The following is a 20935-nucleotide window of genomic DNA, read 5'->3' as shown; positions in this document are numbered from 1 at the left end:
CCCAGTCCTTGCAGTCTCTCTGCTGGTTACACACTTTATTGATACCTATGCATTCTCCACTTTTGCACTTGAATTTGCCAGGTCCAGAGCACTGAATAACACTGTTACAGTTTGCTTCATCAGTGCCATCCAGACAGTCTCTCATACCACTGCGCTGCCTACTCCCATGGACACAGTTCCCATCTTCACATCTGAACTGGTCTGGCCTGCAGGTCTGAGAAGGGCAGTTAATTTCATCACTTCCATCCTTGCAGTCAGGATCTCTGTCACAGTCTTTTTCACCATCACATTTCCAGGACACTGGGATACACTGGGTTGACTGAGGACCACAGCTGATTTCATTTACCCAGCATGGTCTCGTATGACACAGCTCAGCACTTTCATCAGACCCATCTTCACAGTCCGGATCCCCATCACACTGCCATCTGTTTGGCACACACTGACCACTGTTGCACACAAAGTCAGATTCAGCACACGTCTTCTTCACACAAGCACTCTCATCACTGCCATCTGAGCAGTCTTCACATTTTGCTCTAGCACCGTCGGCAGCAGTGCACAGGCAGGTGAGGGCAAGCAGCAGGCAGAGTGCCCCGCAGCGCGGCAGCGCCCGCTGCTGCCCCGCACCTGTGTCACTTATACTACTCCTATTACCCGTACTGTTAGTGTCAGTGGCATCCTCCTGGTACCGTTTCTGTCTTTGTTGCCCCTTACTCTCCCCCTTTTCTTTTTGCCACTGACCATTCACTACAAATGGATGAGACACATGATTACTAGTTAGGAAAGAGAGTGTAACGTCTGCTATACGGCTGCAGGCAGTGCCGGCTGCAACCTTAGAAGCGGTTTGTGAAAGAGCCTGCCAGTGGTCATTTGGCAGTGTAATCTGCGTCTCTGCACTCCTGCCCCGCAATAGAGCTAAATCATCATTAGTAATCCGTAGAATGTGGCAACCCCACGGAATGTTATTCAGAAACATAGTTATAACACCGATCTGGGGACGAATAGTCTTTTTTGCATTGCAAGATAAACCTCTTATAAAAAGAATGCCAGAGAGAAGCAGCACAGCCGCCGCTGCTTCCATGGTTACGTCAGACAGGCTGCAGGGTCCTGATGTCCGTCCCTCTGCTCTGTGCCAACTCGCCACATAGCGAGGGTCGGCTGCCGTTGTCCACTGACGCCTCTGGTCTCCCGTAGCAACTCGATCTCGGATGTCCCGCATCACACCGCGATTACTTCAATTTCACACGATTACTTCAATTTCCCACGTTTTCCGCGGCTCCATTTCCCGCGTCTCTCCGCGATTCCTTTTCCCGCGTCTCTCTGCAAGTCCTTTTTCCGCGTCCCTCCGCGATTCCTTTGTTCAGGTCGGTGCATAGAGTGTTTCAACGTCTCTCAGGTGTTCCGGCATCCGTCAGGTCTGTCCTTGTCTCTCGTAGTTGGCCGTAGCCCTGCAGCGTCAGTCAGTGCTCTCTCCAGGCGGTGGTAGGCTTGCCGCATGCCTCAGGTCTCCCGGCGCCGCTCCGATGTCCCGACCTCAGCCTGTTCGGGCACCATATGTTGCAGGAAGCATGGCCGAAAGCACGACAGACACCAGCAGAGTCAGATCATGCTCCATTTTATTGCCCGAATAGCCTAACTTTTATAGTGAACTTAACAGGGGCGGACAGTGTTTCACACAAGATTATTGGTCAAAAGCACTCAGACAAACAACTACAAGAAAACAAACCCACCTGCAAGAAAACAACCCCCTTGTGATTAGCAGTCACATAGACCTTGTCCTTGAAGCCAGCTACTGGTAACAATATTTTTCTGAATTCCTCAATTGGGCGATGTGGGAACACTGTCATGGGAACTTCTCATAGTTGCTCTGGTAGCTTGGTTTGCTCAGCTACAGCAGGCCATGAGATTTTTGCTGTTTCAAAAATCCCTCAACAGAATCCCAACCAAGCAGGTCATGCATGAACAGATTGTCTGCGCTGGCCATCGAGAGACATGTGTGGTCCTGTCCCATCATGTTGGCAAGGGTGACCCAAATGTTTCATCTGAGCTGGATTGAGACCCAAGCGGCACCAAAACTGCAGAGGTGAAGGAGGGCAGTGATCTCAACCAAGGCCACACGCCACGGGCCGGCACCCATCACGATCCCTGTCCTGTAGAGATGCAAGCATACCCTTAACCCCAAGTTATTAGGTGGTATGGTTCTTCCCCCCCCCGCTATCCAAGTTTCGCATCATAACCATCACCTTTCATGTTTTAACTGATGTTAGTTCTGATTCCATTGTTTTAAAATGCTTGATAAGGGGTGGTACATCTTCATGTTGAAACATAGATTACTTTAGCTAACTTATTCTGTGGTGTCTCTTGAGTCTCCCCATTTTTGTTTTGCTAGCAGGTCCTTTATTGTGCTGTGGACTCGTTCTACTATGGCTTGTCCTGTGGGTGAGTATGGGATGCCTGTCTTGTGCATGATACCCCAAGTGTGGAAAAACACCGTTGTAGAGTAGCTGACATATGCAGGTCCATTATCTGTTTTTATTTCTTTTGGGATGCCAAGGGCAGCAAAGGCTGCACAAAAATGTGCCTGGACATGACAGCCAGTCTCGCCTGCCGTTGCCAGATTGTATGTGAAGAGGTGTCTATGGATACGTGAACATATTTTAACCTTCTGAATTCAGGAATGTGATTAATGTCAGTTTGCCAAATCTATAGGGAAGAGAGGCCCCTAGGATTCACGGTAGTCAGTGGGCCTGTCTGCTGTTGACAATCTGGGCAGGTTTGGACTATGAGTTTTGCCTTTCCTATAGGGATGGCAAATTGTCTGCACAATACTTTTGCTGTCTGGTGAAAGAATTGATGTGACAAATAAGCCTGAGATAGTGTATTTGGTACTAGGACTTGCAATGCTACATTAGCTAGCTGGTCGGCTCAGGCATTCCCCTTACGCCCGGTAAAATGGTGTGATTCCTAATATGAATTATGCAGTATGGATGGGTACATTGCTCAACAAGGAATAGCATTTCCTTGAATGCTGCAAATAATACTTCATTCTGAATGTTCCTAATTTGAGATTAATTCATTTTAACACTCCCACCACATGTTGTGAATCTGACACAATATTCACTGGGAGCCGATGCCATTTTTTAAATGCCAATATTAGTGCATGTAATTCTACTATTTGTGGGGAGCCTTGAATGTTTTCTATTATGTGATTCCACTGGTTCCCTTGTTCCCATGTACCTACAGCTTTTCCATTCGCCCCAACCCATCAGTGAATACAGTTTGTCCTCGGACAGGGTGCCATCTATACAGGGGTTTAACCTCGAGTTGTACATTGTTATAAAAGGTGAACATTTTATGAGATGGGAGGTGCATATCTAATTGACCATCAAAACCCGAAAGGGCTGCTTGCAGCTCAATGCTATTCTGGAGGCACCAGTTGAGGTAGTCCTTAACTATCAGAATAACAATGCTTTTTGGTTCCTCTCCAGCTATCTCTACAGTACATTCTCTGCCCTTCTTAATTAAGGCTGCAAACATTTCAATATAAGTTGTGAATGTCTTAGTAGGTTGATGAGGTAAGAACACCCATTCTAGTAACAATAGTGGATTCACTGCAGCAGGATCCCATTGCACAATGATAGCTAAAGGTTGTGGATTCTGGTTGTATATGTAGAACTGAATGGGTAAATTTTCCGCACGTGGTTGGCATTGTTGGGCTGAAAATTTTCCTCAACGTTGCTTAAAGCCACTCTGGCCGCATTAGTCATCTTTCAGGGCACATTAGTGTCCATGTCCCCCTTCAAAAGTTCAAACAATGGTGCTAAGGTTTGATTATATAATTGATCTGTATTTCCTATAAGCTTCTGGACATCATTCAGCATGTGGATTTTCACTGTGATGGCTACATTTTGGGGTTTAATACTCTGTTGTAATATCTTCCAGCCTAAATATTTCCAAGGCACCTCCATCTGGATTTTTTCTGGCACGATTTGTAAACTTCTTTGTTGCAACTTCTGCTGTAGAACAGGCAGCACTTCTCACACTAAGCTCTCGGATGGGCCAGAGAGCAATGTATCATCCATACAGTGATAAATGTACACGTGAGGGAATTGCCTTCGCACAGGGCTCAAAGCTTCTGCAATGTATGTCTGGCATATAGTTGGGGAATTTTTCATCCCTTGGGGTAGTACAGTCCAATGATATCTGTCCATGGGTTCACTCATGTTCATTTTCAGGACTGAAAAGGCAAATCAGGCAGCATCTTCAGAGTGAAGTGGTATAGTAAAAAAACAATCCTTCAAGTCAATAATTAGTATATTCCAATTTCAAGGGAGCATAGTAGGTGAAGGCAATCCGGGCTGGAGAGCTCCAACGTCTTCCATGACGTTGTTTATCTGGCACAGGTCACAGAGCAGTCTCCATTTCCCACTTCTCTCTTTGATCACAAATAGTGGTGAGTTCCAAGGACTAGTTGTGTGGGTGATATGTCCGAATTCCAATTGCTCTCTAATAAGTTCTTGGAGTGCAGTGACCTCTTCTGCTGAAAGCGGCCATTGATCCACCCACACTGGCTTCTCAGTTTTCCAGGTGAGTTTCATGAGTGGTCACTCGTCAACGGCTGCTATTGAAAATTTTCTGGAAAGCTCAGGGTAAAATTGCCCTGCCCCATCACATCTCTTCCCAGGAGGCTGACAGGTATTGGGACAGCATATGGCTGAACATGGTATGCCAAGCATATATTTACTCTGGTAAGTTTTGGAAACACTACCCACCCCCATTAAGGCCTTTTGGGGTTGAATCCAATGACCATCCAGTGGGCCAGTCCTTTAGGGCTATTACTGTTACATCTGCCCCTGTATCCATTAACACCATGACTGGGGCATTTGGGGGGGGGGTTGGCAGTCAGGTAATGTAGCATTACTGTCAATATAGGTCTTTTAGTGGCAATGGTTGAGACCCCTGTTGACCCAAAGCCCCCATCACATTGCTTGCACTGTTCTGCTTAGGGAACAGTTGCTTTAAATATTAACTGGTCGATTTTGGTACCCTTTGGCACAAGCACCGGTGGCAAGGGAGTCCATGCCATGGCTTGTATGACCCCTTCATAATCAACATCAATAACTCCAGGCAGTACAAAAAGTCCTATTAAGGTGGTACTTGACAGTCCCCACAGGAGCATGCTATATCCTTTACCTATTGGTCCCGTAATATTCAGCATTACTTTGCACACCTGAGTGTCCCAAAGGATGCAGTCCTCTACTGTGGAGACATCCAAACTAGCGCTTCCTTGGGTTTTGGCGGTGAGGTAGTCCACTGTGATATATTCGGCGAGGCCACTGGAGTGGTGCTCTGCTGTTGTTGTGGTCCAGGTGTCATCATTACTTGAGGCGGGTCCCATGAAGGCAGCCCACCCACAGCTGAGGACCAGGGCACTTGTGTCATTGCATGGCCCTGCCCCACACTCCACCTCCCCTTTCCCTGCCACAGTTGCAGGGACTGTCCGAGCCCAGCAACTTCTTATTGGTTCCCACTCCCTCTAATTCTGCTGGTTACCACTCTATGCCCTTGAGTAACCTTCTTAACCCTTAGTACACCGCTGTATCAATCAGCTTCAGTTTTTAGCACCGAATGGGTCACCCATACCTCAAGAAGAACCTGAAGCATTGCAAATCACTACTGTATTGTTAACAGAGGTATTAAGAGGCATTCTGTGGATGACACTGCCTCATCTGCACATCTGCTCAGCTGGATGAAATGCACTACACATAGGGGAAAAGCAGCACACACCTCTGAAGAGGCAACAGCAGAAGAACCAGGTGCTGTGCCAAAGCTCAAATCAAGATTGCTTCAGGAAAAAGGTCAGTCAGAAGTTAGATCTTGCTATTTAAAGAAATAAATACTCTGTGATGATGTCCGCAATGCAAACATCACCTTACTAAATTTCCAAGGAAGCAGGAAGAACTGAGGAAAATTAAATACACAAATCAAATAATCACCTCATTGAGCAATGCACATGCAATACCTAGTTTAAAAATACTACTTATTGAGACAGCAAGTTGAGTGTACTCATAGCATAAGTGTCTTTTTTACATTGCATGGTATGAACGTCATTGAGGAGAACAGGAAAATAAAGAGTAACAGTGCAAAGAATAAAAAGCAAATGCTAAAAGATGGTTCTATCTTCTATTCTGCTAATTTTTTTCAGCTTTCAACTTTTTATGATCAGAAGGCTAAATAAATGATTTTCACCAAGAATAGTACCAAAAAAATTAAATTACCCAAGGGTCTCATCATGTAGGCATAGCAGCATAACGGTCAGAAGAGGTTTGAAAATCATCTGGTCCAACCATCACCATACTACCACTATCACCCTCTAAACCATGTCCCTAAGCACCAGGTCCAACCTTTCCTTGAATGCCCGCAGGTATGCCCCCACTCCCCCGGACAACCCATTCCAATGCTTGACTAGTTCTTTTGGAGAAGAAACGTCTCCCAATTTCTAACCTAAACCTCCCCTAGCACACCTTGAGGCCACTCCCTCTAGTCCTATCACTAGTTACCTGCAAGAAGAGGCCAACCCCCAGCTCCCCACACCTTCCTTTCAGGTAGCTGTAGGGAGTAATAAGGTCCCCTTTGGGCCTCCTTTTCTCCAGATGAAACAACCCAAGTTACTTCAGCCGCTCCTCACAGGACTTGTGTTCCAGGCCCTTCACCAACTTCATAGCCCCTCTCTGGACATACTCCAGAGCCTCGATGTACTTGTTGTACTGAGGGGCCCAAACTGAATACAGTACCTGAAGTGTTGCCTCACCAGAGTACAGGGGGACGATCACCTCCCTGCTCCAGCTGGCTACACTATTCCTGATACAAGCCAGGATGCTGTTGGCCTTCTTGGCCACCTGGGCACACTGCCAGTTCACATTCAGGTGAGCATCAACCAACACTCCCAGATCCTTTTCCTCTACACAGCTTTTGAACCACTCTGCCTCAAGCCTGTAGCACTGCATGGGATTGTTGCGGCCAAAGTGCAGGACCTGGCACTTAACCATGTTGAACCTCATCCCATTGGCCTCTGCTCATCAACCCATCCTGTCCAGGTCCGTCTGCAGGGCCTTCCTACCCTCCTGTATATCAACATTTCCCCCCAATTTGGTGTCATCTGCAAACTTACTGAGGGTGCACTCAATTCCCTCATCCTAGTCATCAATTAATACATTAAAGAGAATGGGCCCCAACACCAAGGCCTGGGGAACACCACTGGTGACTGGTCATCAGCTGGATGTCACTGTTTACCACCACTTTCTTGGCCCGTCGATCCAGCAAAGCATGTACCTGTCCAACCCATCGGCTGCCAGTTTCTCCAGGAGAATACTGTGGGAGACTGTGCCAAAGGCCTTGCTGAAGTCTAGGTAGACTATGTCAACAGGCTTTCCCTCATCTACCAGGCAGGTCACCCAGTCATAGGAGATGAGGTTGGTCAGTCAGGACTTGCCTTCCATGAACCCATGCTGACTGAGCCTGATCCCCCAGTTGTCCCATACACACTGCATGATTGTATTAAAGGCAACCTGCTCCACCACCTTTCCTGAAACCAAGGTTAGGCTGACAGGTCTGTAGTTCCCTGGGTACTCTTTACAACCCTTCTTATAGATGGGCATCACATTAGCAAGTCTCCAGTCATCTGGGACCTCGCCCGCCCCCCCTTTTTTTTTTTTTTTTTTTTTTAAATGATAGTTGAATTTCAACCCTGTTCTTTCAAGAAAAGTTATGCTCCTCCTTAGGGTAAGGTTTGTTGTTTGTTTTTTTTTTTAAACCTAGAATTATATTTATCTTGCTTTTCTTTATCGTCCACTTAAAGAACAATTAAAAATAAAAAGGTATCCAAAGGAAGTTTAAAGGATTCTTTCCCCTACAATACAGCAAAAAGACCCCCAGTTGCAAACACACATTTTAAAAGGCCTTTTAAAGGCTTCATGCGATGAGATATTTTGGGTCTGAGCTCCATGTTTTGATTCAGGAGGTCAAATTCCCCCCAGCCCCTCCCATGTAGAGCAGCAGGATTTCCAGCAGATCACAAATTCCTGTGCTTTTCCAACATTAGTTTGCCAGCAAAAACCTGAAGCCAAAGGTCATTTAAATAACCAGGATATCTGCTGTAGGCTTTAGCAACTACATCTAATTTTGCAGACCCAAGAGATATACAGGTGTGCAAGTCTGACATCTAAATTAATTATCCAAAAGAATCACTGTACTGATTAGCACAGCATGACTTTCTGTTGCCTAACATCTTCCTGCAGCATAAACATTTTTAATCCCAAACCAGTATACTAAGTAAGACCTATTACATTAAAATCTGTTGAATGTGGCCAGCATTAAAAAACACGACCTATTACTCTGCCTTCAGTTGGTACAAGGTCAACTGCCCAGACCACAAGTCCATCTGAATATAACAGATACATATATTTTGTGTGTGTATGTGAACACACATGAATAACATATTTTGAAAAAAATCAGACAAGATTATCTACTTTGTTGACTTATTTTTACAGCTTCTGAAGCCACCAGCACAACTCTGGCAGCAAAATGAAGCACATCCATTTATACCTGAAGAATTACAACACAAGATTATGCAGTTAAGTCAGAAACACTCTATTCTAGTTCATATTGCTATGTCCTGGTTTTGGCTGGGATAAAATTAATTGTCTTCCCAGTAACTGGTCTGGTGATGTTTTCTGGATTTAGGATGAGAACACTGATAACACAACAGTCTCGCAGTTGCTGCAGAACAGTGCACAGAGCAAGGAGTTTCAGTTTCTGGTGTTGTCCTGCCAGTGAGGAGGCTAGGGGTACACCAGGCAGGGATGCAACCAGGACAGCTGGCACACACTGCCCACAGGTATGTCCCACACCATACTACATTGCTGTGCTCAGCAGTAAAACTAGGGGGTGGCTGCCACTGCTCAGGGAATGACTGGGCATCAGTGTAGTTTTTTTACTACCTGCTGACTGAGCATCATTTGCTTTGTTTATTTTTTTTTCCTTCCCCTCATTCCTGGAGTGTGTGTGTTGGGGGGGGGGGGGGGGGATAGTAAATGCCTGTCATGTTTTGCTGCCTGCTGGGTTAAACCACAAAATGTTGCCAGTGGGCAAAATTCAGCTGATAAGCTTGAAAACCCAAATAGAGACTGCCCACAATCCCATGTCTGTTGGGAATTGGCATACTGGGCATGGACATGAGTCTGTGGAACAATTGTTTGATCTGAGCTTGCCTTAAGCAACCAGGAGTAGGCCTTAGAAAATCTCATGGCCTGCTGTAGCTGAGCAAACCAAGCTACCAGAGTAACTATGAGAAGTTCCCACAACAATGATTCCCACATCGCCCAATTGAGGAATTCAGAAAAATATTGTTTCAGAAAAATATTACCAGCAGCTGGCTTCAAGGACAAGGTCTATGTGACTGCTAATCACAAGGGGGTTGTTTTCTTGCACGTGGGGTTGTTTTCTTGTAGTTGTTTGTCTGAGTGCTTTTGACCAATAATCTTGTGTGAAACACTGTCCGCCCCTGTTAAGTTCACTATAAAAGTTAGGCTATTCAGGCAATAAAATGGAGCATGATCTGACTCTGCTGGTGTCTGTCATGCTTTCGGCCGTGCGTCCTCTAACACGTCATTTTTGAAAAACACTGCTCTGTACACCAATCATCGATCCCAAGAGGCAAGCTCGTGCTTTCTGAACATCTGAAGTTGACAATACTGAAAACTTCATAAAACTGAGAGCAAACCTGTGCAGACTGTTTGTTTCATCTGTGTCCAGTTAATGTACTTTAATAGAGAAACTACATAAAGCCTCTGTAAGCCCCCTCCTCTCCCTTTTTACTGCTGAGCCTGATGTGGTATGGCATGGTATCTTTTTCAGATCACCTGCCTGCTTGTGTCCCCTCCCGAATTCTTGCACACCTCCGGTCTATTGGCTGGGAAGGGGCAGAGCGAGAAACAGAGACGGCCTTGAGGCTCTGCAAACACCGCTCAGCAAAAGCTAAAACAACAGTTTATTATCAGAATTGTTTTGGTCACAAATCTAAAACAGCACCATGCAGTTGCTACAAATCCCAACTAGACCCAGGACAACTGCTTGTTCCCAGAGAAAGAGCTAGGGTTGTTACATAGCCTTACAGCTTAGCTTTCAGTATCAACAACAAAAGCCTGGCTTCAATCCTGTGGCATTACCCAATGGTAGAATAACAGTTTTATTCTTGAGGAACAGTAGCTTTCCTTAATGGAAGCAAAAAGTGAAATAATACTATCTGGGGAGTTCTGCATCTGAATTAAAGTAGTGGTTAAAAAGAGCATCCTTCCTTTTCTAGGAAACCCAACTTCTAAAGACTGTGCATTCCTCTTTTAGTAATGCAGAGGAATAAATGATTCTTACTCTTTCCACCCTAACCTAACAGGCAGACACTACCAACAGGCAGGGAGGAAAACAGAGGGGAAAAAAGCCCAGCAGTAAAGCAAACAAGCTAGATATATGTGATAAGCATTCAGTTTATTCATGTTTTCTCAACAGGCCTTGGGGCTCGCATTAGCTATTACCTGACAAGAGCAGGCTGGCTGTGAGAGCACAGTGCCACCATGAAGGCATCGCCATGTCACGCTTTACTGCCACATGCCCACTACTGACACTCTATGTCCAAGTGTCCATTACCCAGATAAAGGATGACACATACACTATGTCCTGGTATAGATGCATGCAAATGTCACGGCAGGCCCCCCCCAAAAAAGAAGAAAAACAAAGGGTGAGAAGGCCGTACCTTGAGAAGTCTATGCTCTGCCTGCTTGCCAGTTTTATTAACCTTTCTGACAACAGCAGCTACCAAATCCATATTTACAGAAGTCTCCCGTGAACATATACAGGCATAAATCCAACAGTGAAAAGCAGAAAAAAAGAATATACTTCTTACAGGATCTTCCATTTTTCATCAGATGCAGAAGTAATGCACAAAAAAACATCTTGAAACTGCCTGTGCTTTGAGAAGAGGCCTTGAAAGAATGGCTGATAAAAGAAATACAATTTCTGCAATCAGTATGAATGGGTTAGTGCTGACCAGCCATAACTTGACATGTTAAGAGACCTCATGCAGAGGGAGGGAAAGAAGTTGAGATTTTTAGCATTGCCATCCTCAAGTATCTGTTTGGTCTGGAGAAGTCATACTGATGTTTGTGAATATCCAAATACGTTAATATGTCTCACAAAGACTGTTTTAAACTCTTGCAGCATACATCAGCTCACCTTGGAGAAGCTGGTCATCCACAAACCAAAAGCCTATCAATAAGAAAGCAAAGCGCTTCCTCATTCTGTCCTGCAAAAGAACAACAAAAACTTGTGACTCATTACCTTTACCCAAGGAAACCCTACCCAGTAGGGTTTCTCCAGAACTGATCACCATCAGTTCTGGAGGAATCCTACTACCTTTCCATCCTTCCAGCAGCCACGAGCACAACACAGTACTGAGCCCTACACCAAGCCAGGGCATACCATGGGACAAAACACATCTTGCTCAGGGACCCAATTTCACATCAAATCCCACACCCAAGTGCTGCACCTGTGGTTGAAAAGTCAGCTGTAAGACTTCTCACCTCTGTGGTTTTGCTTACTAGAAACACACAAGGCAGCTGAAAAGATGAAACATCTGACTGTGCTCAAGCTGAGCTTTCTCCTGGAAACCAGCACAGTAGTAAAGCGCTGGCTGCAGGGCACAGGCGTGGTCAGAAACAAGACATCCTAATTGACATTCAGCACACACTCCCCACATACCATTCAAGATATTAACAGAGCATTGAGGCTCCTGAGCTAATCATATCCTGGTATGTACAAGGCAGATAAGGAGATGTACAGTCTGGGTGAAACAAGTGGAGCAAGTGTAATACAAGCACAGGGAAACTCCTGCTGTGACCAAGGGTCCTTCTCTGGGCAGGGTTGGCCTAAATGACCTCCTCAGGTCCTCCTTCTCTAGATAACCACCATGCACTGGTTTCTATTTAAGCAAGCTATTATAAAGCAATTATTACTCATAACTACGCCCAGCTGCCTGATATCCCCAACCCCTCACACACCAAGCACACATGTAGCTGACCCCGCCTAGCAGCCCAGTTCCTCTTCAGAGGATGACCAGTAACAAGATAACAGAAGTGGGACCCAAGTCCAGTCAGTAGCGCTGGGTCAGCCCTGTCAGCTTGCAGCAATCCAAGAAAAACCTCAAGACAAGGATGCCACTAAAACATTACCAATAAATCCTCCAGAGGATGGATCTGTGGTCACTTTGCCTGCAGAAGAGGTGCTAAGGCCAGGAAGCAACATGGCAAGGCAATGGAAATCATAAGCACGTCACAAGAACAAGACAAACTTCCCAGATCCCATCCCAGGGAAGGAGAGCAGTGCGCACATGCCAGAACAGCAGCATGGTACCTGCTTTAGACCCTGAGCGCTCGCTGTGAAACCATAGCTTTACACCCATGAGCTGTGCAATAGAAACCTGAAAGACTGGATTGTTACAGGTTTTTTTTTATTGTTTTCTCTGGAAAAGCTACAAGAAAAAATAACACTACCGAAAGATGGAGAATCACAGCTCCCTGTTTATAGGCAAGACCTCAATGCATCACTAATCCATTCAGTGTCACAGGTCCTGAGAAAAGGCCATGATACACCATCCTGGATTTAACGTACTATCTCTTAACATCCTTCCTCTTTCCCTTGCAGGCTGAAGTCACACCCAGCACATGGGGATTTGCTTTCCTTGAAGGCTGCTCCACTTCTTTCACTGGCAACAGGTTTGGCCTTGCTCCCCAGCATATCCTGTTTTGCTAAGGGAAAATAAACAAGCTGTTTCTTTCAGTTTCAAATTACCTTCCCCTCTTTGGAACATATCAGTAAGAAGGTACACCTCAGGGAAACAATGGTTAAAGCAAGTATGGAGTTATATTTTCAAGAAAAACATTGTGTAAACATAAGTGTACTTACAAAACAGCACCGCTTCTTTAAACGTAAGAAGGACTGGCATCTCCCATTTTGTGGGGAGAAAAAGTGATGCGAAGAAAACACATTCAAGATTCTATCTAGAAAGTGCCATTACTAGTTTATAAAAAATAAAAGTCACCACCACAAACCCCTCACAAAACAGCAGAAACTGTTAATCCTACTTCCTATCACCTGAACCAACAACGGTCTTGAAATCCCTCATCTAGTTGAGCAGTCCAAACCCTAACCCCTATCCCAGCAAGATGTATTTCATAGAATCATAGAATATCCTGAGTTGGAAGGGACCCTTAAGGATCATCAAGTCCAACTCTTGACACCGCACAGGTCTACCCAAAAGTTCAGACCATGTGCCTAAGTTCACAGTCCAATCTCTTCTTAAATTCAGACAGGCTCGGTGCAGTGACCACTTCCCTGGGGAGCCTGTTCCAGTGTGCAACCACCCTCTCTGTGAAGAACCCCCTCCTGACGTCCAGCCTAAATTTCCCCTGCCTCAGCTTAACCCTGTTCCCGCGGGTCCTGTCACTAGTGTTAATGGAGAAAAGGTCTCTTGCCTCTTGACACCCCCTTACGAGGAAGTTGTAGACTGTGATGAGGTCCCCCCTCAGCCTCCTCTTTTCCAGACTGAACAGGCCCAGTGACCTCAGCCGTTCCTCGTATGTCTTCCCCTCAAGGCCTTTCACCATCTTCGTAGCCCTCCTCTGGACACTTTCCAACAGTTTCATGTCCTTTTTATACTGTGGTGCCCAGAACTGCACACAGTACTCGAGGTGAGGCCGCACCAGCGCAGAGTAGAGCGGGACAATCACCTCCCTTGACCTACTAGCGATGCCGTGCTTGATGCACCCCAGGATACATATTTACACTGCTGCAACTGTTTACTCATCCTGGCAAGGCTCCTGTCATCAAACAGCAGTGACCTTATAAGAAAGCAAAGGGAACAAGCAGTCTCAGTATTTGCTTTGTATAGATTAGCTCAGGATGACGTGACATCTGGAATAGAGAATTAAAAAAAAAAAATCTCCTAACACCAATGTTTCCAAGCTCATGCACAGACTGCAGCCACCGCTTGCCAAGTTTTGTTGCACGCAGGTATGAAGAGCGGTAAGAAACACTGCTTTTTGCACGTTTTCCCTGAAAACGCAAAGCCCCTTCCCAGGCGAGCTAAACCCATTCTACCAACCTGAAGCTCATCTCCCGCGAATCAGGCGATAAACGCAGCAGCTGAGAAAGCTCTTCTTCCTTCGGCAGCACGCCCAGCCCCCTTTTCCAACACAGAAACCTGGCGGCAACCCTGCTTTGCAGGGCGAGGGGAGCAGCTCATCCCAGCTCCCTTCCACTGCTCGGGCACCGCCGTACGGCACCGTGCCCGCAATACCCCCGCGGCGTAACAGCGCTCCACCGCCTGCTTCTAAACGCAATGGCTCCGCCCGCGACCCCGCCCTGTAGCGTCACCCAGCGCAGGCCGAGCGGAGTCCAGGCCTCCCCCTCGTGCTGCCGCTTCCAAGGGTGGCCGCTCTCTCTGTGAGGAAATCCTTCCTGACACCCAGCCCAGCCCCCCTGGTGCAGCCCGGGGCTGTCACCTCGTGTCCAGTCGCTTGTCATCTGAGCACGGAGAGCGACACGCTGCTCCTGGCTGCAGCTTCCTGTGAGGCAGCTGTGGAGAGCAGGGAGCTCTGCCCTCAGCCTGTCTCCCCTCCAGACCGAACAGCCCCAGGTCCCCCAGCCACTCCTCACACCTCTTGTATTCTCACCTCTTGTATTCTCACCTCTTGTATTTCTCACCTGTGGGGGGTGGCCGGCAACGGCCACACTGAGCACAGTACTCAAGGTGCAGCCTCACCAGAGATCAGTCAATAATTCACTTTCCTGTGTAACCAAGTGTCACAACTCCTTAAATAACACTACAGCCACAGTTGCTGTTTTAGAGCTGCATGGGTATGGGGTGGGAAAACTGCATGTTCCCCAGCATTGCTTATTGACCGACCTAACACCAAGCCCACTGGTAGGGTTTTGCAGCTTTTGCCCAGGCAATGGCGTTTGCACGAGTCAGAGGAATACAAATGTTGGGAGAGACAACTGATTGATGGTCACCAAAGCAGCCAGCATTTCCCTTAACCCCCAACCTCCCTCTGGTTGTTATCATGGGGACATTTTGCTTCAGAAAGCATAGAGGGCTAGCCCCCCCTCCCCCTAGTTCTGCTGCAAAAAGACAGAAACCCTGCTTTTCAGCTCCGGAGGGTCTCTGGTTGAAACACTCTCACAACAAACAGCCGTGGTGACGTCTATTTGCCCGCCATGGGCGTGTTTTGTCAACATCGTCACAAGACAGAAATCGAAACTTGGGTTTTTAAACTCAGCTGTAGAAACGAAACTTGGCAGCTTGTAAGCTTTCTCCCATGTTCACTGGGGTGTTTTCCTTCTGTGAAGAGCAAAGTAACTTCCCAAAGCTGCATCCCTGCCATGTACACACATTGCCAACAAGCATCTGAGTCAGAAAATTATGGCATTTCCTGATTCTGCATAAGCATGGAAGGAATAGAAACTAGAGAGTGTGGTCCTATTTTGGGAGGCAATTTTGTATATCTGAGTGTGCAGGCACTTGGGCATGGATGCTATTAGGCATATAGCATGATACAGGTGCTTCAGCACAGAACAGGGTGGTCTGGGTGGAGGTGCTCGTGAAGTACTGCAAGGCAGTGTGTAATGATGTGTAAAGCTTTTTCTACCCAGCTTCTACACCCCTTCTATTGCAGTTGTAGAAAAGCATCAGTGTTTGGACATTTCCAAGGGAAAACATTTCTTTTGTCATTTCTTTTGGGACAGTGAGTAACGGATCACTCCACAAATCACTCTTGACACGGCAGATCTCACGACAGAGATGCATGCAATGCATGGAAAGGATGGCCCTCTGTTGGGAATTGGCATAATTGTTCGATCTAAGCTTGCTTTAAGCAACCAGGGGTAGGCCTTAGAAATCTCAGGGCCTGCTGTAGCTGAGCAAACCAAGCTGCCAGAGTAACTGTGAGAAGCTCCCATTGCAATGACTCCCACATCACCCAATTAAGGAACTCAGATAATATTGTTATCAGCAGCTGGCCTCAAGGACTAGGTCTACGTGGCCGTTAAGCACAAAGGGGGTTGTTTTCCTAACTTCTAATCAAAAGGGGGGCTCTTTTCTTGCAGGTGGTGTTATTTTCTTAACGGTTTGTCTGAGTGCTTTTGACCAATAATCTTGTGTGAAACACTGTCCACCCCTGTAAAATTCACTATAAAAGTTGGGCGATTCGGGCAATAAAATGGTGAAGCATGATCTGACTCTGCTGGTGTCTGTCGTGCTTTCGTCCGTGCTTCGCAACAGCCCTCAGCACAAGCCCTCTGAGCCTGAGCTTGAAGGAGGTTGTGCTGACACCCACAGCACTTGGGGCTTGTGCTGATAACCCCCAGCACTTGCTTTCCTGAGGGCATCTCCTGGCTCCTGAAAACACTGTGCCACGCCTGGGGTAGATGTTACTACATTTTACCAAAGATCTGCACCTGGATTGAACTCCCAGCAGCAAGCACTGCGTTCGCTGTAGTGGTACCATGCACCTGCCACTGGTACAACCTCAGCTGGTAAATTGATATTGTTCCTGTTTTGAATGTGTTTTATCCTCCTCTGGACCAGCAAATTAGACCACATGTCAGGGCACTAGGGATGCCAGTTATGGATACTGTCAGGGGATGCCCCTGCTCAACCTGTCCCGTGAGGATGCCCCATGTTACCCCATCCCACCCACACCCACAGAAACAGTTGCTTTTCCTGGTATTTTTCTGGTGCCCCACACTAGAGGCTTCCGTCAGCGAAAGGACACCGGTCATAAATGATGACTCTGGTTATTGCAACTATGAGGGCAAAGGTTTGCAGCATAGGTGCAGTTTCCTGAAGATATCCATGCTGCAGCTTCTATCAGTGGGACTGTTTCAGGATGTTTGGGGTGCTTGTTCGACTTTACAATAATATCTTCAAACTAAACTAACATAGCAATACTCCTGATGAACTTGTGTGTACCCTATTTTATTTATGAGGTCAAGAAATTTTTCCCAGAGAAATCAGGTACTTCAGAGTAATAGCATTAAAAGAACTTTTACTGGAATCTTATGCACATAATCAATAAAGGAAAATGCAATACAGACGATAGCAAAAACAATATATTTAATTGTTTTGCTTCTAGTTGGCCTAATGCTGAAAAATCTCTTCACATCAAGGCTCTCTAATGTTTCTTACCTATTATTTTCCTATTCTTTTCCTCTGCTACTCCATCTCATAAAGGCCTGAATGGTTAACATAACCTGTATCATTATCACTAAGCCTAAACCTAAGCCTAAACCTAGGCCTAACCCTAAACCTAACCCTAACCCTAACCCTAACCATAACCATAACCATAACCATAACCATAACCATAACCATAACCATAACCATAACCATAACCATAATGGCTATAAACCCTAACAACAGTGGCCATAACAATAACCCAAATCCTAAAGACCCTAACCCTAATGGCTCTAAACTATAACCCTAATGGTTCTAAACACTAACCTTAACCCTAACCCTAATAGCCCTAACCCTGACACAAACTCTAACAGCCCTAACCCTAACAGCCCTAACCCTAACCCGAACCCGAACCCTAACCCTTGCAAACCGTCTGAAAGTGTACTAAGGCACCAAGACCTCTTGGTTTATGTTACTGTGTAAGCAGTTGTCTATGATCCACACACAGTTGCACTTTGCACGACAAGACTTTTTGTTCCTCCTTGTGTGTGCCACAGCCCACAGCAATTTCCTGGTTATTCTTTATACATGTAAAACAGTTGTGGCACAGCATGTCCCGAGTTAGGACTAGTCCTGTAACAGCAAAAACTGTGCATCTTGTTAAGAAAGCAATATAATCTCTAACACCAATGCCTGTTGTGCATGGAAAGACTTCTCTAGCTGGACTTTAGCCTGGATGTTGATAGCATCATTAAAACCACTGCAGCATAAAACTCATTAAGTATCACAAAAATAGTTATCTAATAGATATATTATTTCCTTCACTGGTGTTTTTTTGTTGTTGTTGTTGTTGTTTGTTTGTTTGTTTTTGTTTTGTTTTTTGTTTTTTTTTTTGAGAGAGGGAGAGAGAGAATCTCCTTTTATGGCTGCTAAATGATCTGGAACAACCTAGCATGGTCAAGAGTGTTTACATGAAGTATGGTCACTCCTGTCCATGCTCAGACTGATTATTAGGAAAAGGTTCTTCACTGAGAGGGTAGTCGGGCACTGGGACAAGCTCCCCGGGGAAGTGGACATGGCAATAAGCTTGTCAGAGTTCTGAGAGGAGGCTGAAAGAATTTTAGTAGATAAGATAGGCTAATGAACATGTGAAAGGAAGCCAAAAGGATTTCAGTAAATAAGACAGGTAAAGGAAAACCTTCTGCTACCTATTGTGCATGTGATATACGCCATAATAATTCATGTCAAGAAGATGGTTGATATTAATAAAGAATAGGGAGATGTGGGAGTGTGGCCATGGGGGTTGGCAAGCCCCATGGTTGATGATAACATCAAGCTCTTAATGATGAGGCCATCAGGAATGTAAAAGAGTTTAGAGGGAGCAAAGGGTGATTCAGGAGATGCCATGAAGTCTCGGGTTGCTTGTTCTCCAGCCATTAAGGCATGGAAGTTTCTGGGTGTTTGCTGTTGCTGTTATATGCAAAGTTGTTTGACCAATGAAAATTTTATATATGGAGTGGTAATTCATGTCGAGAAAATGGTTGATATTAATAAAGAAGGGGGAGATTTGGGAATGTGGCCACGGGGGTTGGAAAGCCCCATGGCTGAGATAACATTAGACTCTTAACGACGAGGCCATCAGGAATATAAAAGAGTTTAGAGGGAACAAAGGGTGATTCAGGATACTTCATGCAGTCTGGGGTTTCTTGTTCTCCAGATGGTTCTCTTGTTCTCCAGCTGTTAAGGCATGGATGTTTCTGTGTGTTTGCTGCTGTTGTTACATTCAAAGTTGTTTGACCAATGAAAAGTTGTTTTGAAAAGAACTGCTATGGAGAGAAGGGTATAAGAGGGGAGCCTGCCCTCAAGAAAGGAGAAGAAAAAAAAAAAAAAAAAGAAAAAGAAAACGAAAAAGAAAAAGAAAAAAAAAGGCAACACGATGAAGTTATATCAATAAAGAAGCAGGAAAAAGGAGTGAAGAGGAACAGGCTGGCAGAATGGAGATCAGGACGGGAACAGGCACATTGATCGCCTCATGAGGATAAGTTCGGCCAAACTCAGCAAACCACTCAGAGAAGTGATTAAGGAGGTATTGGGGAGGCAAGGACAATCCCCAGACAAGGACTGTATATCTCAAAACAAGACACTGGAACTCATGATAAGGAAGCAGCAGACGGACAGAGAAACAAATTGTCCTGGTTTCAGTTAGAACAGAATTTTCTTCCTAGTAGCTGGTGGAATGCTGTGTTTTGGCTTAGGATGAGAAGAGTGCTGATAACACCCCGATGTTTTAATTGTTGCAGAGCAGTGCTTATACCAAGCCAAGGACACCTCAGACTTTTGCTCTGTCCTGCCAACAGGCAGGCTGGGGGTGCAGTAAGAGCTGGGAGGGGACAGACCCAGGACAGGTGACCCGAACTAGCCAAAGGGGTATTCCATACCATCTGACGTCATGCTAAACAATATATAGGGGTGGCTAGCCGGGGGAGGGGGGGCCAGACTGCTCGGGGTTAAGCTGGGCATCGGTCAGCGGGTGGTGAGCAATTGCATTGTGCATCACTTGTTTGTACATATTATTAGTAGTAGTACTATTATCATCATTGTATTATTATTATTATTATTATTATTATTATTATTATTATTATTATTATTATTATTATTATTATTATTATTATTTTCCTGTCTTATTAAACTGTCTTTATCTCAACTCACGGACTTCACTTTCCATTTCTCTCCCCCGTCCCAGAGAGGGAGGGGGAGGGGGAGCGAACAGCTGCGTGGTATTTAGCTGCTGGCCAGGTTAAACCACGACACAAACGTAAGGACTATAAATCTCAAAACTGGACATTGGAATTCATTATAAAGATACAACAAACGGAAGAATTAGCAACAACCAGCTCTTGCAATTAAGAAACATGCCAACTCAGCAGATTCCTGGCCAAAGGTGAAAAGAACACTGTGAGGAAGACTTGGGGTCTTCCTCCCAAAGACCCCTGCCCACAATTCTTGGGAGGCTCTACGCAGGCGCAAGGTGCCAAAAGGCTAATTAGCATGAGAAGTGAGGGGATAGGTAATGAATATGTATATATTCATTATATACATGCATATGTATATATATGTATATAGGTAATGAATATGTATAGGCACTTGTAGAATATTGATAGATTGTATAAATTCAAGACTGCTTTCTGCTTTGGGTATGCACGATAGGTGGAGAGATCCCCCATGCATCCAGCGCTGCAATAAAGAATATACCACTTAAAGGAATTTCGGCTTCGATCTTTGAATCAGAAGCTCGTACAGAAAGTCACTGGAAATGGGCGCACTGGAGCTGGAGAGAAGCTCAAGCTGAGAGAAGCAGACCTGTGCACACAACTGCCTCTCGCTGGTAAGCAGTTGCGCATTATGGGGAATCATACGTCCTTAGTAACAAAGACTGTCCTGATAACCTTACAGCTCATTCTCCTTCTTAACAATCGGACAGTTTATGAGCCTGAAATACGGAACCAAACTGAGGTCAAGGTGTGGGACTCTGCAACTAAAAACGACAAGGTTGCAGTGGGATTGCTTGGCACCTGGCAAGAAATCTCTGAGGCCTTAAAGAGCCACGTGGAGCCACAATCACAAATGTGTGGCTTGCCAGATAGTGAGGGAGCTGCG

At 45.6% G+C, this 20935-nt stretch overlaps 1 protein-coding gene across 4 annotated transcripts in view; it reads right to left on the bottom strand.

Annotated features, from left to right (window-relative positions):
• The window catches only part of TRANK1 (tetratricopeptide repeat and ankyrin repeat containing 1), a 54714-nt gene extending 40340 nt beyond the window's left edge, over nucleotides 1-14374 (bottom strand). For 3 of the 4 annotated variants that reach the window (XM_032182461.1, XM_032182462.1, XM_032182464.1), the window contains exon 1: nucleotides 14210-14374. In XM_032182461.1, the coding sequence (XP_032038352.1) occupies nucleotides 14210-14220 (11 nt within the window). In that variant the 5' untranslated portion in view covers nucleotides 14221-14374. Of the gene's footprint in view, nucleotides 1-11283; nucleotides 11343-14209 lie in introns of those variants that run through there. The other variant, XM_032182463.1, reaches the window with a different exon arrangement.
• Between the last annotated feature and the right edge of the window lie 6561 nt (nucleotides 14375-20935).

This window comes from Aythya fuligula, chromosome 2 (genome assembly GCF_009819795.1).
Source record: "Aythya fuligula isolate bAytFul2 chromosome 2, bAytFul2.pri, whole genome shotgun sequence".
Lineage (NCBI taxonomy): Eukaryota > Metazoa > Chordata > Aves > Anseriformes > Anatidae > Aythya > Aythya fuligula.
The sequence above is the reverse complement of the archived record's forward strand: the minus strand, read 5'-3'. Positions and strand labels throughout refer to the sequence as shown.